Raw genomic sequence first — 16,113 nt, 5'->3', positions numbered from 1 at the left:
GTAAAATCTTGCGCTAGTTTTCAGAATTCCGCTAAAACTCTGATTCCAACTGATCGTTGTGGGACAGTGTATTTGTTTCTTTGGGAAGATTTACATTTGTCTGACAGTGTCCTGGTGAACATCTGATTAAAAAAAAAACAAAAACAAAAACCTCCCCGAATAACGTTAGCATTATCAACCAGCGATTACTGCAGCACCCAGACTGAAATCACTGCATCATCAAGCTTCGGTAATTCCGTGCCTTATACGGAAGCTTAGGTACTGCACCACATCATAATTCTTAAATCGCATTTGGTCACGAAGATTGTAGTGTCTAATGGCATATCCCAATCATGTAAACAATCTCTCACAAAGGATGTCAAAATCAACCCAAATCTTGATGGTCTAATGATGCTCACAGTGGTGACGAGTCTATACAATCTTCTTCATTGTGAAAGAAACGATGACACTTTCAATTTAATTGTCATTTGAAATGTCGTTTTTGTTGTTGTTTTTAAACGTAATTGCTTATTGACAGCAGAAAATTTCCCCAAACACTAACAGAGTATTTAACATAATTTCATTTATTGAAAAAAAACAAAGTAAAATAACATACAGCTATCTGAAACTATTTGGAAGAAGGAAAATATCAAAATGTAAATTAAGTTCCATCTAAACTTTATGGTCTTCAAAGTAAACCGTATTTCATAGAAATATAATACAATGCATATTTGATTAAACTTATACATTTAAATATACTGGTGAGACTCAAGAAATAAAAATGATAGCCTGGAAACCCAGGGCAACAATGAAGAGCCACACAAAAACAAGCAAAACTACCAAGCTTATCCCTATTCATAGAATTTCCCATCAGTTTATTGAAAAATAAGAATACATTTCAGATCAACTTATGGAAAATTAGTACAATTGAAATTAAATTCAATCAGTTGTAAATATATCCTTGAGAAAACTATTGCAGTTTCTACCCAGAGTTTAACCTCAGCCCAACTCCAAATTTTGGATTCCAGTTTGAGATTCTCACATGGGTTCAGGGTAGTGAAACCACCACTCATAAACTTATTAAGCTTTAAATAAACATGTGCTCATAAAGCAATCCATATAGAAATATGTGGAAGCTTTGCCTGTCTTTATCTCTCACTTCTATTTCAAGGCAGATATTAACCCGCTCAGGACTGTTCCTCACTGATGTACTTCACAGTAGAGTGTCAAGCTTCTATTTCTTTCTTTACTCATGAAATAACAGACACAATTATATGTATACATACTATGAATATTCAGTCATTTTTATATTAGCTTTGAAAAAAATCAATTTTGTAGTAGCTTTTCTCCTAACACAGAGTAGAAAATGATATATATTGCATTCTAAAAACAACACTAGATAAAATGAATTAAATGGGTTAGTCACAAAGGGAATGCTGTAGGAAAAGAAATAGCTTGGGATTGAACCCTATGATTTTATTGTTTTCACAGAAAATGCAATAACTCCTCATTGACATCAACTGCCCAGTTGCAAGAAGAGTATACCTTCTGCTTTGTTGAGACACAGCTGAAACAGTGGAAGTAATCATCAACCAGAATTTTTGGGGGGAAGGTAATTTTTTCCATTTTAAATATCTATCGAGTGGCCCTCATATTTGAAAGGCACATTTTAAAAAAAAAGGTTTTGCGATAAAGAACATGTATTTAGGAGAATCATTTGAAAATTTACCAAAATCAGATCAGTCTCTCACCAGCTTTAAAATTATCAATAAAAACATAAATTGATTATGAAAAATAATTGTTTCTTTGAAGTTTATAGTCTTAAGTACAGAACTAAATGAATTAATTATTCTTTAAATGACACATGTTTTTGACAGGTAAGTTTATTATAAAGTACTTAAGATAAATTTCATGTTTGGTGAAAAATTAGTACAATTGTAATTTATATTTCTTCATATTTCCAAGTATGAAAGTCAAGAGTGGAATTATATTCATTATATAGTACATGGTATAACGACTATCTAGGTTCTTACTCAGAAACAGTTCATTGTTCTGCCGAGTCAAATCAATGGGAGACATGAAATGAAGGCCATTCGTGCCAAGGTACACTGTCTGACATTATAACTGCCCATTAATCAGTTCTCTTAAGGAAATGCAGTCATGGAGCTAACCTCTGATCTACTGAATACAAGAAGCCACATGGTGACAGGGACCACAGTAGAACAGGAATACATGTGATCCGTAATGGAACTATGAGAACAGATGGTGGGAAAATCGGAAGGAAACAAAGTAAGGACAGGTATGATTGTAACGCATCTGAGAAGACTCTGATCTTTTAAAAAAGCAAAGGAAATTAGGTTATAAACTGCATAGTCCATGACTAGTTAGACATCCTATAATTGTGATTTTTTTTTCTCACTTTCAGGTTTGAAGAAAAGAAGATCATACTTCACATTGTTTGGCACTTCTGGCAACTTTCGTGAATGTGGTGAATATTCATACTCAGGTTCTCCCAGCTCCCACGTGAACCTTCATTTCACTACATGGAAATCCTGCTAAATGCAATCAAAATAGGCCCGTTTGTAGAAATGTTAACTGGTAAAGGAACATCATTTAACTAAAGAAAAGTGGTCCTGCTTCTGATTGATAGGGATCAATTATTGTCAATAATTGGAGATTACACAGTATGTTGTGTCTCCCAGAAGACAAAAACCTGATGGCTAGATGCTTTCCCATTGAAACAAAAACAAACAAACAAAAAGCAAACCATAACAACAAAAAAATCCATCAACTCTACTGGCTTAGCTCCATCATAGGCTAATACACTATCAAATTGGCAAAGGAGAATTGTTGTTGAGGCCAGTTTCCGATAGACATAGCAGTGTTAGGAATGGGAACACCATCGATACAGAGGTGCTTTAAGGGTTTCGTGATCATTAGTTCTATTAAAGACAAGGTGATTTCACAAAATTTCCAGTTCACTTTCCCAAATTATTTTAAAGCTTCCACATTTTTGGCCATTTGCCTTCAATGACAGCAACTGAGCATTTGATCTGAAGTCAAAACACCGGTTCTCTCTGATAGCTTGTCTAATGGATGCAGATCTCATGTGAGAAACCCATTTTATTGTCATCTTAGTAGTCTGTTTGCTTCCCCTTCTGACTGCTCCCTGTCCTTCACAGTCTTCTTAGAAGTTTAATCAAAATGAATTTTGAAGTACCAGCCAGTTCTCATGAACTCAGTAGTGTGTTTTCTGACAATGCGGAAGTTTGGGAAAAATTCATTTAGTATTTGATAAATGCGTAATGATATAACTGAATCTCTTACTTGCAGCAGCTTGTTGGCTCGGGATAACTTAGAGGAAAGAAAAACCTTGTTATTTTTCTTGAAAGAATATGTGTATTTTCAAATAATCTGAATTTTGGGGTCTTTTTCCTTTACATTTACTCGCAAAATCATCACTCAAGCCAACTTAAAGATTTGAAAGAAGATGACAAATTAAGCCTCTCTTTCAAAAAGAATGTAAAAAATAAAACATAGCAAAATAAAATAAATAAATTGAGTTTTCCTAATCTTGGACAGTGAAGAGATGTGGTTAGTTTCAACATGGTGGAAATAAAGGCAAATGCACATTTTTCAGATGCTAAGTGCCCATATATCATTTGCTTGAAATCTTTGGTTTGACTGAATAGAAGAATACCTTTGAATTTTTGAAAAAAATTCAATAGGACTACTTAATTCAAATAAATTATGATAGTAATTTGTTCCTTTTGTTCAATTTAAAGGATTTGGGTTAGCTTGCTTCTATCACTACCTAGGTTTTCTGATATGTCCCCCTTTGAACTGATGATAAAATTAAACATTAAATTTCAAATTGCCTTTAGTTCATTCTTTACCTATAGAGGTACAACAGTTCCTACACGTATTACAGATAAAGGAAAGTGCATTGGGTGTTTCTATTAAAATTTCTTCCTCAGACTTTAATTGTGTGTGAAGCACTGAAGATTTATCCCGAGATAACATAACCAGTAAATTACATACCTAATCTCATTTTAGTGATAAGTGAATATTGCCCAACAAACACACGTACTGCTTATCATACCTTACCTGGAAAGAGGCTTTATTGAACAGAGCTGTAAAATTATATTTTAAATTGAATTATTGAATTTGCACAAACATTTCTACAGTTGTTTTAAAAAATCAAGCTTTGTCATTTCTACTACATTTTGTTGTGCTTTTTATATTAATATTTGCAAATACTGCAATTTAATACTTAGATCCCAATTTCTTGCATAATCAGTATTTTTTAAATCCTGGGGTATGGAAAGAACAGATAATAATAATATTCTTCTTTAGACAAAAGTCTTTTTAAATGAAGTTAAAAGCTGAGATAATTTAAGGAAAAAGATCTTCAAATTTTCATAACCAACAGGTGTAAGTGGAATTTACAATGCATTGGAAAACTGGCTGGTTAAAGGTATGGTTTGTCCTCAGGTAGCTCAAAATCATTTTTACAGGTTTTTGTTTTTTTGTAAAAGTGTTTTTTAATCTTGTTAAAATAATAAAATAATATTTCACAATTTGCACGGAGTCTGACTAAAGGGCAGAGGCATATTACCCTCAGAGTTTAGAATAAAGCCGGATTTTTCAGGCCCAGTTCCGCGGCAGAGTTCGTCCCCACGGCAATCTCAACCATTTCCTCGTTTCCTCTAAAGGCAGGGCCAATTTCATTTCAAATGGAGGTTAGAGTAAAAAAAAATCACTTCTGTGTTTTACCACCTTCTGCGCTAGGCATTATCACAAGAACCTTTTGCTCTGGTTGACCCATTTAATAACCTGGAAGAAAAAAGTGTTGCTCCCATTTCTGGTCTCAGTGGAAGTTCCTTTCTATGGACAATAAGCCGAAAGGCCATGGCTGTCTAGGAGGTCAAACAAACAATCTTGTCCGCATGGGCTTCTGCAGCAGCGGGTCCTTTCTTCTTCAGAAGCGGCTGGGGCATCTCGCCTGGAGTTTGCACGTTTCGGCTGTGTCGTCTGTTTACAAACTAGTTCTACACAAACCATTGTTTGCAGTGCAAGCTTCTGAGTGGATAATTATTCAGGCTTGTTTCATTGAAGGCACTTGGTTTCCATGGCAATTTATAAAAGATGGTGGTTTGGTTTCTTCATAGGAACAGATGACGTAGTTTGGGTGTTCAAGTGGCCGCAAGCAAACTCCGATAAGCCTGTGTAATATGTAAGCCCAGGTTTACTGTCCTGGATAGTAGTGCATGCAAAAAGAGACATCACACAGTTATCTAGCTTAGCCATGGGAGGGAGAAAAAGAAAAAAAGAACAGCGAACAGTAACAACAACAAAACCAAACTAACAACAGTAAAAGTGGGGTGGGGTAAGGGGGGAGAAACATGAAACCTTTAAATAATTCTGAGTTTGGAGTATTTTCAATGAAGGGTAACAGCCAAAGGTAAAAGGGCCTACATTTATTTAATTCTCTACATAAAACCTTCTTGAAAGGAAAATAAATGCCAGCTCTCCACGTACCCTGTTTACAGTGAGGTTTTTGTTGGCAGGCCATTAGGTTTCCATGGTAACAAGCAAACTATTCATTTGAAACAAAACCAGCCATGACTTTGTGCTTTGACGAGGATTTCTATAGCTCTTTATTTCTTCTTCTTTTTCTTTCTTTCTTTTTTTTTTTCTTTTTCCAGAGTTCAACCAGATGAAGCTGTAATCGTTTTAGCCACAAAAGCACCTGAAGGTCTCTTCTGTACCCAGGGCAAGATTATCTTCTATATGTAGTTTGGAATAAGTTATATTTCCATGATGTCTTTTTATCCCCAGTGCTTAAAAAATGCTGTTTTTATTATTAATTTTTGAGTCAGTAGTCAGTGGAGGAATCTTTGGTAGTTTGTTTATTTTTTTTCTGTGTCCATTTACAAAGACTCTTTCTTCATGCCAGTGCCTGGTGAATCATTGATAGCCTCTGCCAAGATAAGGTCACCTTCGAGGACTCAAGATAGAGATGAGGATGATGACGGGGAAAAGCCATAAATGAACTAAGATCCCAACAGCACCATCCACGGAATCTAGAGATAAGGAAGATAAGTGCCCAGAACAGACATTAAGGACATAAACATTCCACAAACTTACTCATACAGGTTTTTTGAACTAATAAATTGAACACATGAAAAAGCACTTGGGAAAAATAGGTTTTGCACTACATATCAGCTTTATTTCGAAGGCAAGCCGAAGGGACAACAGCCTAGATTTATAGTTATGGATATGGTAGACACATTTTACTCTGTATTTACTAATTTGAAAGCCTGGACACGAGAATATTCACCACTTCTGCTTTCTTTTCTTATCGTCCCCATTTGGAAAGTTTAATTTAAATTATGAAATCCAATGCATTTAATTTTGGTAAAAATGTAACATTTGCATGCAACATGGATATAAACTTCATTTAATGTAAGGGTAGCATTGTTGATAACTGTTCCGAAAGCAAAATGAAATCCCACAGTCTCTGAAGAGAATACATTGTGTATGTGTATATGTGTGTTCTGGGCAAACTAGGTTCATGTGGGTGCAGCAGAATCTTTTCTGAAGTGAAAATCGAGGTATTTGTTGCTAAGAGTGTATTTTAAATATTAAGTGTCATAACAAGGCACCACGACCTATTGATGTTTTTGTTTTTTACAATGTTAAATAATAGAGTCATTTTTGTACATTAAGCTGTAATTGGATAGTTGACTTTCAATATCTAGAATATAATAATTTTTCGATAAATATGCTAAGTTCAAAAGGCTCTGGTGCACATCAGACTTGAGAAACATATATTTTCAAACCTTTAACTTTGCTACATCATTGATGAGTTATTTGTTTAAATTTAGCTTGATTACTCTTTCATTGTGTGCTCATAGAATTAAAGTTTCCAGATTAGTCTAAGAAAATCCTGCAGTTGAAATGCATTCCAAAATATGATTCTGAAAACACCTTTCAAATGAAAAAAATGAGAGGAAGATTTAGGGACCAAGGCAACACATATTTCTAGTTCTTTTGAAATATTCCTGTTTATTTAAGAATGGACCTGAAATAAAAAAAATTGAAATTTGAAGATATCATTCAAGTAAAATATACAAACTGTTCTGCAGATAAAAACAAAACTATTTAACAAGACTGTGAAGCAAATATGAAGTAGATTATGTCAGAATAAGTAGGGCTACTCCAATACAAAATATACACACTAAATTCCCACATAACTGCAATTATCTAAACAGTATATTTCAGCTATTTGGAGTTAAAAACAGCTTGGTTATGTGAGTATTATGTGTATAGATTTGCCAAATATTTTAGTAAAGTTTTCTAAACCCCTGACAAAATAGCAGAAATAAATATATTTTAAATCTGTTTTTAATATCACGGTGCATTAGTCTTACATAGAATTAAGTAGACATTACTATCACTTTATGTTGCTGCAAATATGGCAACAATGGCATTTAATCATTTGATTGAAGCATACCTTGGATGATTTACATGCAGAAATAAGAAAGTTTTAACTAAACCATAACTTTTTGTATGAAATGGAAACATATTACTGTCATAGTTCCTATGTCACTTCCTCAGCACATCAAGTGAGACTCCACAGGAGAGACACTTACTCTTAGTTGTTAGGTCCTGCTTTGCACATTCTCCTTCAGCTATTGATACATCGTCAATGGCGATGTCACCTTCTATCCCTGGACCTCGAATACCTTCAAAAATTAGCTAAAAATACGATAGATTTGTTAGAGTGGTTTTATTGTACAGAAACATATTTTCTCAGTTGCCTTTAAGCACGTCGCCCAACTCTTCCAGAAGTATCTTAAGGAAGGAATAAGTTATATTTTACAATTTAAATATATATATTTAAAGCCAAGAGCAGAATGGTGCCCTACCAGGTCAAAATGCGTTGATGATGTGCAGGTACACTGCACAGGTTCCTCATGCTTTTATACTCACCTTTTGACATCCTGCTGTGATGTTTTTGAAATTATAAATTTAAAACATGAAGACATTTATGTGTATAAATATCATCAATTTGAGTCTAGCCTTTGAATTTCCAGTATTTACAATAGTCGAGCATGGAGGCCCAGTGCATGAGTGTTGAGAGGGCAGATGAGTGATATCAGGTAGCCTTCATTTAAAAATTCCAGCTATGATAACAAATAAGAATGGTTAGATAACTTTAATTAATTACTCTTGAAGGAAACAAGATCTTTAGAATTATCATCTTAGTCTTCAAGCTATCTCTTTCTTCCAGAAAAAAAACAAAAACAAAAACCAAAATAGGTTCTAAAATGTAACCAATGTTGTTTGTACTCTTGAAATTTTGAAATAAAATATTAATTTGGTCTTTCTAAAGAAACAACAATTTAATAAACAACTCTAGCATAAGGTAATACAGTTGCATGCATTTTAGAAAATAATCTTATTTTACTATTATTTGCTTGTGAAAATTTACTTTGAGCAGTAAGAAAGGTTTGCATTTACTTTTGGTTCATCTTTGAAAACAGTTCACTGAAGACACATTTAAGATTATTCTTAGAGAGTTTAGGCTACCTTTGAAAAGCTGATCAACATTGCTTTGTATGCTATGATAATTTTATCAATGAAAATCTCCAATTAGTTGAAACTGGAAATTTCTCATCCTGCCACAGCCGCTTTTAAAATAACTACCCAGAGGCTTAATATTAATTACATACTGTTTGGTCTATTAGCTCAGACTTATTATTACCTAGGTCTCGCAACTTAAATTAATCCATTTCTATTAGTTTATATTTTACCACAAGGCTCATAGCTTGTTACCTCACATCTTGCTTCCCCAGCAGTTGCTGTCGGTCATCTCCCTTACTCTGCTCTTTTTCTCCCTGTACCTCTGTTTGGATGTCCTGCCTGGCTCTATTCTGCTTAACTATTGGCCAAGTCAGCCGCTTTATTAACCAATGGTCATAAAACATATTCACAGCATACAGAGAGACACCTTACATCAATTAGTAAGCAAGGACATTGGTTTTCAAGCGTTTTCTTAATTCCCTGCTCTTCACTTAGAAGCAGTCTGGTAGACAGAGTCTTCACAACTCACAAGGGAAATGTTTGGTGAAGTCTTAATTAACAGATTTAATTTTTAAATACCATTTCCTATTTATCCTTAGTATTTATTCATGATAATTAAGACTGCACAAAGCCATCTCTGGAAAACATCCCAAATAACATGCATCACTGAAGGGAAAGCAAGTGGGCAGGCTAAAGTTCAAACACTCAGAAGCAAGTTTTCAGTTTAAGAATTTTGAGTCTTCAAGGCAAATGGGCAGAACGAACTAAATTATATGCTCTGAAATAAGAAACTGATGAACCACAAATCATAATCCCAGAGAACTTAGACAACAATGAGGACCCCAAGAGAGACATGCATAGATGTAATCTACATGGGAAAAAGAAAAAGACAAAATCTCCTCAGTAATTGGGAGCATGGGGACCTTGGGGGAGGGTTAAAGGGGTGGGAAGAGGCAGGCAGAGGAGCAGAGAAAAATGCAGAGCTCAATAAAAATCAATTAAAAAAAGAAAAAAAAAGAGAAACTGCTGAAGTTAGAATGTTAAGTCTGAAGTTTTCTGGGACATGACTACAAAGAGGTGGAGATGTGAATATTTTGGACGACCTTAGATACAGATCCTCACCTTATTCAGAATCAATGATAGAATAAATAAAATTTCCCCAACCATCTCTCTCTTTAATTATGGGATACTGACTCTTTGCTGATGATAATAGGAACCAAGTGTCATCCGAAGCCAGCTCTGAGAGTCTCACTGAGTATTTGTTTAGTTCCACACAAGCAGAAATGTTCTACTTTTGATTTTTTAAAAAAAGCCACACTTTGTTGGATTAAGGTAGGGTGCTGTCATGAGAATAGATTTTTATTTTATGTATGTATTATAAATACTTGAATATAGTGTTATATAGGACACTGTATTGACACTAAAATGACTGTTGCTCAGTCATTTTAATTTTAGAGAAAAGGAAAATGATGTGTTCTAGCTGGTTAATTTTGACATAAGTATCCATAGTTGTGTAAAATGTTGTTAATATTTATGTGTAACTCTGTGATTATTGTGACTCAAACCAGTGGGACAAAGAGCTATTATAGTCTCGGAAAGCTCCTCTAAGGCGTGGTTGCTTGCTTATTTTTACTTTTGGTATTAAAATACAATTATATTTCTTCTCTTTTCTCCCTGTAAACCTTCTCACGTACCCCTCTTTCCTCTTCTTCATATTCTTGTCTTCTTTCAATGACTGTTTTTGCATGCACACACACCTAAATATAACCTGCTCTTTACACATAACGTTATTTGTATGCATGTATTCAGGACTGCTCATTTGGCCTTGGGCAACCAATTTGTGTGCTCTTCTCTGGAGAATACCACCTCTCCTACTCCTAGCTTTTTTCAGTTGCCTGCAGTTCTTCTTGTAGGGTTGATGCTTTGTGGGCTTTTCCCATCCAGTTTCACACGTCCACTCTCATCATGCTCGCTGCTTCTTTTTAGTTTTTGTTCTAGTTTGCTGAACTATGATCAGGCATTGTAAAAGATAAGTCATGGCTGAATTAGGCAATGGTCTCTGAGTTTAGCAGCACATCATTAGGAGTCATTTTATCATTACATTTTCATTCTATTTTTAGACAAGTTTTAGTGGGTTTTATCCTAGGTCCCTGGGTTATCTAGTTTCCAGTTCTTGGTCACTCCAACAGTGTTTCCTTTTGTTGCTTTATCTTGTCTGACTTCAACATGACAGTTTTTATTTTCTCTTCTTATATTTTATTTGGTTATATTTTTCAAAAATGAATGAATGAATGGAAACGTAGCTATGAGGGTAAAAATTAACATCTGAAAACTGTCACTTATGCTTGCTGGAAAGGGAAAAAACAACTTTCTTCAACTAGGTATATTAAGCACTTCAGGGCACGCCTCATGTTCAGGACTAGGAGATCATCGATAATGGACTCCACAGATTTTTGTATGCTTTTATTTGGCTACAGTTCAGTGTTTTTTTTTTTGGAGGTATTTTTTCTTGGTTTTGGGGGGAGTTTTGCGGTTGTATTAGATTTTTGTTTAATTATTGATAACGAAATTAACGTTGGGTGGGTGTCTCAGAAGCAGGGAGAGGATTTAGAAGCACTTAGGGGAAGGACTAATATGATAAAAATGTACCTAACTTTAAAAATCTGTTTTAAATAATAAAAATATAATAAAAAGAAAAAATAAAATTAAAGAGATCTGAGGCAACACTTGCCAGCAGGCAGAGAGTGCTGACTTCTTCCTTGGAGAAGCTATACCCAAACTTCACAATGCTACCTATTCAATTTGCTGAGTGTCAGCATGAAGAGCCTCTAATCTGAAATAACAACCGAAGACGTGAATTGCTGGGAAGACAGAGAACCAGAGCATATTGTGAGTTTTAAATGGGACGCACTTATTCAGAAATTTTACTTTCCTATTTTTAATTCTGTTTATTTATGTGATTCTCTCAATGTGTAGGTACCCATGGGGGCCAGAGGCATTGGAGAACCTGGAGCTGGAGTTACATGTTGTTGTGACTTGCCTGTTGTGATTGCTAAGAATTGAACTAGGGGTCCTCTGCAAGACCTGTATGTATTTAACCTATGAGCTGTCTGTGCTGCCCTTTAAAGTGTTTGAAATGGTGAATTCCAAACATCTGCATAAACCTCCTAGAACTTGGCTCACTTTGTCAGTTTGAGAGCTGCATACGAATATGTCCCTGAGTGATAGTGACATCTTCCAGATAACTTTTCATTATTAGACACTAACGTCATGTTGAGAAAACATGATCATCATTTAGTAATAATTACTTACATTTAAATTTCTTTGAAATCTGTATCCAAATATTTAATTGCTGATTCAAGAGTAAAAGATCTTTAATCACTTTTGGCAAAACTAGTGAACTACAAATGGTATTGTCTCATACTGTCTTTTAACACGTGATTCCTGGAAAAAATAGACTATATTTCAAACAAATTACAGTATTAACAAGAGAAGTAAGTTATTTTCCTTGACACATGGTATATAAAATATAAAGTGCTTTATAAGGTTAAAATGTATTGAGCTTATGTTTTTATAAGTTTTACTCTAATCCTTGAAAATATAGCAAAATATGTAATGAAAATATCATTAAAACATTGATGGTGCTAAATTAAGTCTATGAGAAAGCTTGCAAAGTAATATTCATATAATAATACCTTTATTTGGTATAATACAATTTTATTTTTATGAAGCAAACAGAAGATGCTCAATAGAACAGGCAAGTGTGTATGTTGCAAGAGTTTTTAGATCAACATAATTAAATTTTCAGTCAAATAAAACTAAATGAATCTAAGTAAAAGAGGCGTTCGACATCATTTATAGCTAATTTACTCCAAAAGGAAGGAGAAAATTATGCTCTGCACATGATTTAAAAATACTTCCAAATGTTATATGTTTGAATGATATAACTTTTTACAATTTAATTTACATGACATTATATTTGTATCTCCTATTGTAACAATGCTTTTTGGTAGGCATGACATTACAGAAAGCATTTTAAAACTCTTCATTCTATATAAATTATTTCAAAGTAAAAAAAACTTTTTTAAAATAATTCTAAGTAACAATAAAGAAGAATAAAGCAAATTAAGACTATATTATGTCAAAGTATGAGTAATTTTCTTGCACAATTAAGATTAAAGAAATTAAAGAAACATTTTAATGAAATAAACATTTTAGTCAATAGATCTAAAAATACATTGTGAAATAAAAGAACAGAAATTTCATAATTAAAAATTATTACTTATCTTGCTTTCTCACTGATAGTTTAGCTAAAGATACATTGGACCTAATTTTTAACTTCTGATGGTTTCTACCCTAAACAAAGTACTGGAAATCACACTATTTTTTTTTCATTTGAAACACACAAATTACTAAATGAAATAGTCAGACCCTGATATAATGATAATCATAGATACATGAGAAATGAAAACCAAGTCACTCAATACTTGCCCTGATGGAGTTTTCAGATCATTGTAATCAGAACCAGTTCAAAGTCTGGCAGAAAATCTGACAAGAAGAGACTAAATTGAGACCCCCATAGAAAAAGGCAGCTAGAGTTTCTTTTTTAAAATATTACAGATGAATAGCCTTTAAACTATGCTACTCACTTTTGCTTCACTTAGCCATAGCTGGGTTTGATATATTTGTTTGTCAAGTCACATTTGTAAGATTGACAAAAGATTTGAAGTTGGTTTAGAATTTTATGTTTTCTTGAAGCACAATAGGAAGAAAAAAAATATATGTGGTCAGGCATAAACAATACCAGAAAATACTAAAAAGGAGAAGAAAATATAGTGGGGGTTAGAAAGGAAGAAAAGGAGAGAGAGAGAGAGAGAGAGAGAGAGAGAGAGAGAGGGGAGGGGAAGACAAAAGGTGGTTTTCTTTAATAAATCTTAAATTCTTAAAATGCATAGATTGTTCCTAAGTCACTTGAGCACATCATTGTTAACGCTTTCCACTATTTACAAAAATCTTACAACTATTCAGTACCTAAGTTCAAATTCATGATGCCTACCACCCAAATTACTAGATTTTCAAAGAAAAACAAAACAATGATCTATAAAAGGAAGAATTCATCTATTAAACCAAACAAGGATTGAAATAGATGTGTCATTACAGAGAGTGACTCCAAATAGTTAATCATGATTTACCTTCATGGCACTGACTAAAGAAATAAAAATATTTTGTAAAAAGACTAACATTGAGTTTATAGAGATGAAGTGTTCAATTGCTGAGATGAAAAATTCATTGAAAGAGGCTAAATCCAGAGTAGGCATTAACAAACAAATGACCATTGAATGTACAGGTGGAATATAAGCCATTCAAAATCAAACACAATGTCAGATGGTGTGGTGGTGCATGCCTTTAATTCCAGCACTTTGGAAGTAGAGGCAGGCAGAATTTTATGAGTCGAGGTCAGCCTGGTCTACAGAGCGAGTTCTGGGACAATTGAGGTACCCAAAGAAATCTTGTCTCAATGCCCCCCCCCGAAAAAAAAAAAGAAAAGAAAATACAAACTTTCAAAGAGGAGTTTGAAAGCCAGAATGGGTAACAAAGAAATATGAAGAAATCAGCCACACAATCCTCAGTTTTCATATAATGATGAACCCACAGGGTCAGGAATTTTAGTAATTTAGAAGTACATAGAAAAAAAAAGCATACCAGAGCATATCAATGTCTAGATTCTTACAACCAACAATAAGAGGAAAGTCTTAAATGATCTCAGAGAAGAAAGCTTGCAGAATAGAGAGAAAAATAAATGTGTGTGCCACTGGAGATTCTTACTTGGGAAGAAGACAGCGACAGAAGAACATCCAGAAACTTCTAAAAGAAAAACTACTAAGCTATGCCTAGAGAAAACGATTTCTCCTTTTTTTTTTTTTTTTTTTGAAAAATGAAGGTGAACAAGGCAATTTTTTAAAAGTACAGAAGGTGAAAAGAATTCATCCTCAACAGACCCACACTTGAAGAAATGTCAAATGAAGTCCTTCAGGCCAATCAAAACTGATAGCAGATCCAAGTAGGTGCTTTCCACTGCTATAAATCTATGAAAACGTCCAAGGAACCCAAGGGATGGAAAGTACATGGAGAACCAACTAAACAAACCAAGGCTGCCTTCTATATCAGAAGTAGAGCCGAATATAGCACAGAGAATTTCTCCAAGGCTTACCTAGACCACTATGGAGGAAGTTTGATTAGTTTTTACAGCTCTGGACATCTCTTTGTACATTCCTTTTTATACGTTTCTGTGACTTTTACACAAATCTCTGCAGCTGCAGAAACACATTTTCATGGGTATTGAACCTGGACCTCTTTTGGGAATTTAAACCACCTCTTTGATTTCTGATAAGAAAATATCCTGAACTTCCTTCTTTTAATCAACAATTGTGAGAAACTGGGTCCAGTGGATGAGTAGATCAGCAGGAAAAGAGACTTGTCATTGGAAGCCCAAAACTTCAATCTCTGACCTGGTTCTCTGCCTTCCATTTCTTGTCCCCATAAGATTCTCCTTAGCACTCCTGTTCCAGGGGCAACTGCTATCTATGGTCTCCATGCTGCCTTTTGGGTCATGAACTAGGTTTTCTTGCAAAAGTATCATCTAATAAGCAAACTCTATACTTCTCTTAATGTGAAAAACTGATAGAAGAAAAAGCCTATTTGAATAAATCGTATTATAATTTAATATTGTCCTGCAGGCAGTTCAATTAACTCTCAATATCAAATGGGTTTAAGTTAAGATGGTTATTTATTTATTCTCTTTTCTAGTTTCCATGTGCTCCCATGTAAATTTCTTACCCCACTTTCTGCAGAATTACCATGGCAGATGGGACCTTGTACAAAAATTCTGAAAACTGGAAGGCCTTCCCTGCTCAGTACAGTGGGGCTGAGATCATTGTGCCCTCTGCCCCACCCCTTTCCCTTTGCCAAGCTACTGTGCCCTGGAATTTCTGGAAAATTTCCTGCCAGGAGGGTACCAGCATTTGAGAGTGACAATGGATTCTGTGTCTTTGCGAGCAACAGCATTACCGACTATGTAAGCAATGAGGAGCTGCCAAGAAGTACTCCAGAGGCAGCAGCTCTGGTGGTGCATGAGTTTTGCTAACAGTGACATCGTTCAGTTTTCCCCACTTTGGGCATCGTGCATAGGCCACTGAAAATGCAGACACCCAAGGGGAGATGAGGCAGCTGGAAGCCTTCTTGAAACCTAGGCGCTTTCATGGTGGCAAACGAGTGACATTGGTTAGTAACACAGTTGTCTGTAACCTGCTGTGGTTCTATAAACAGGTCTGAGAGCCTATTTTTCCCCAGGTGGTACCCAGTACCAAAGGCTGGTTTCTTCCCTGCATTAACCAGACCCATTTCAGCGCTCTCTTGGTGTAAATAAAGCCATGTGAGAAGGTAGCCCAGTCTGACGCTAAGAAGTTTGCAGAGAGCCAGCTTTAAAACTATACCCCAAGAAAAGAAAAGCCCCACACTGTGTGGGGGCCTATGGAAGTGACC

At 34.8% G+C, this 16,113-nt stretch overlaps 1 protein-coding gene across 2 annotated transcripts in view; it reads right to left on the bottom strand.

Annotated features, from left to right (window-relative positions):
• Positions 1–548: 548 nt before the first annotated feature.
• Positions 549–16,113, bottom strand: part of Mdga2 (MAM domain containing glycosylphosphatidylinositol anchor 2) — a 725,366-nt gene continuing 709,801 nt past the window's right edge. For both annotated transcript variants that reach the window (XM_041658245.1, XM_041658246.1), the window contains 2 exons: positions 7,638–7,743; positions 549–6,065 (listed from right to left, as the gene is read on the bottom strand). In XM_041658245.1, the coding sequence (XP_041514179.1) occupies positions 5,977–6,065; positions 7,638–7,743 (195 nt within the window). In that variant the 3' untranslated portion in view covers positions 549–5,976. The remainder of the gene's footprint in view (positions 6,066–7,637; positions 7,744–16,113) is intronic.

The sequence above is a fragment of the Microtus oregoni genome, unplaced genomic scaffold (assembly GCF_018167655.1).
Source record: "Microtus oregoni isolate MIOR12 unplaced genomic scaffold, Mior012 000009F_ref0000495, whole genome shotgun sequence".
In the NCBI taxonomy this organism is placed as follows: Eukaryota; Metazoa; Chordata; class Mammalia; order Rodentia; family Cricetidae; genus Microtus; species Microtus oregoni.
This window is presented reverse-complemented; position numbering and strand designations above follow the sequence as displayed.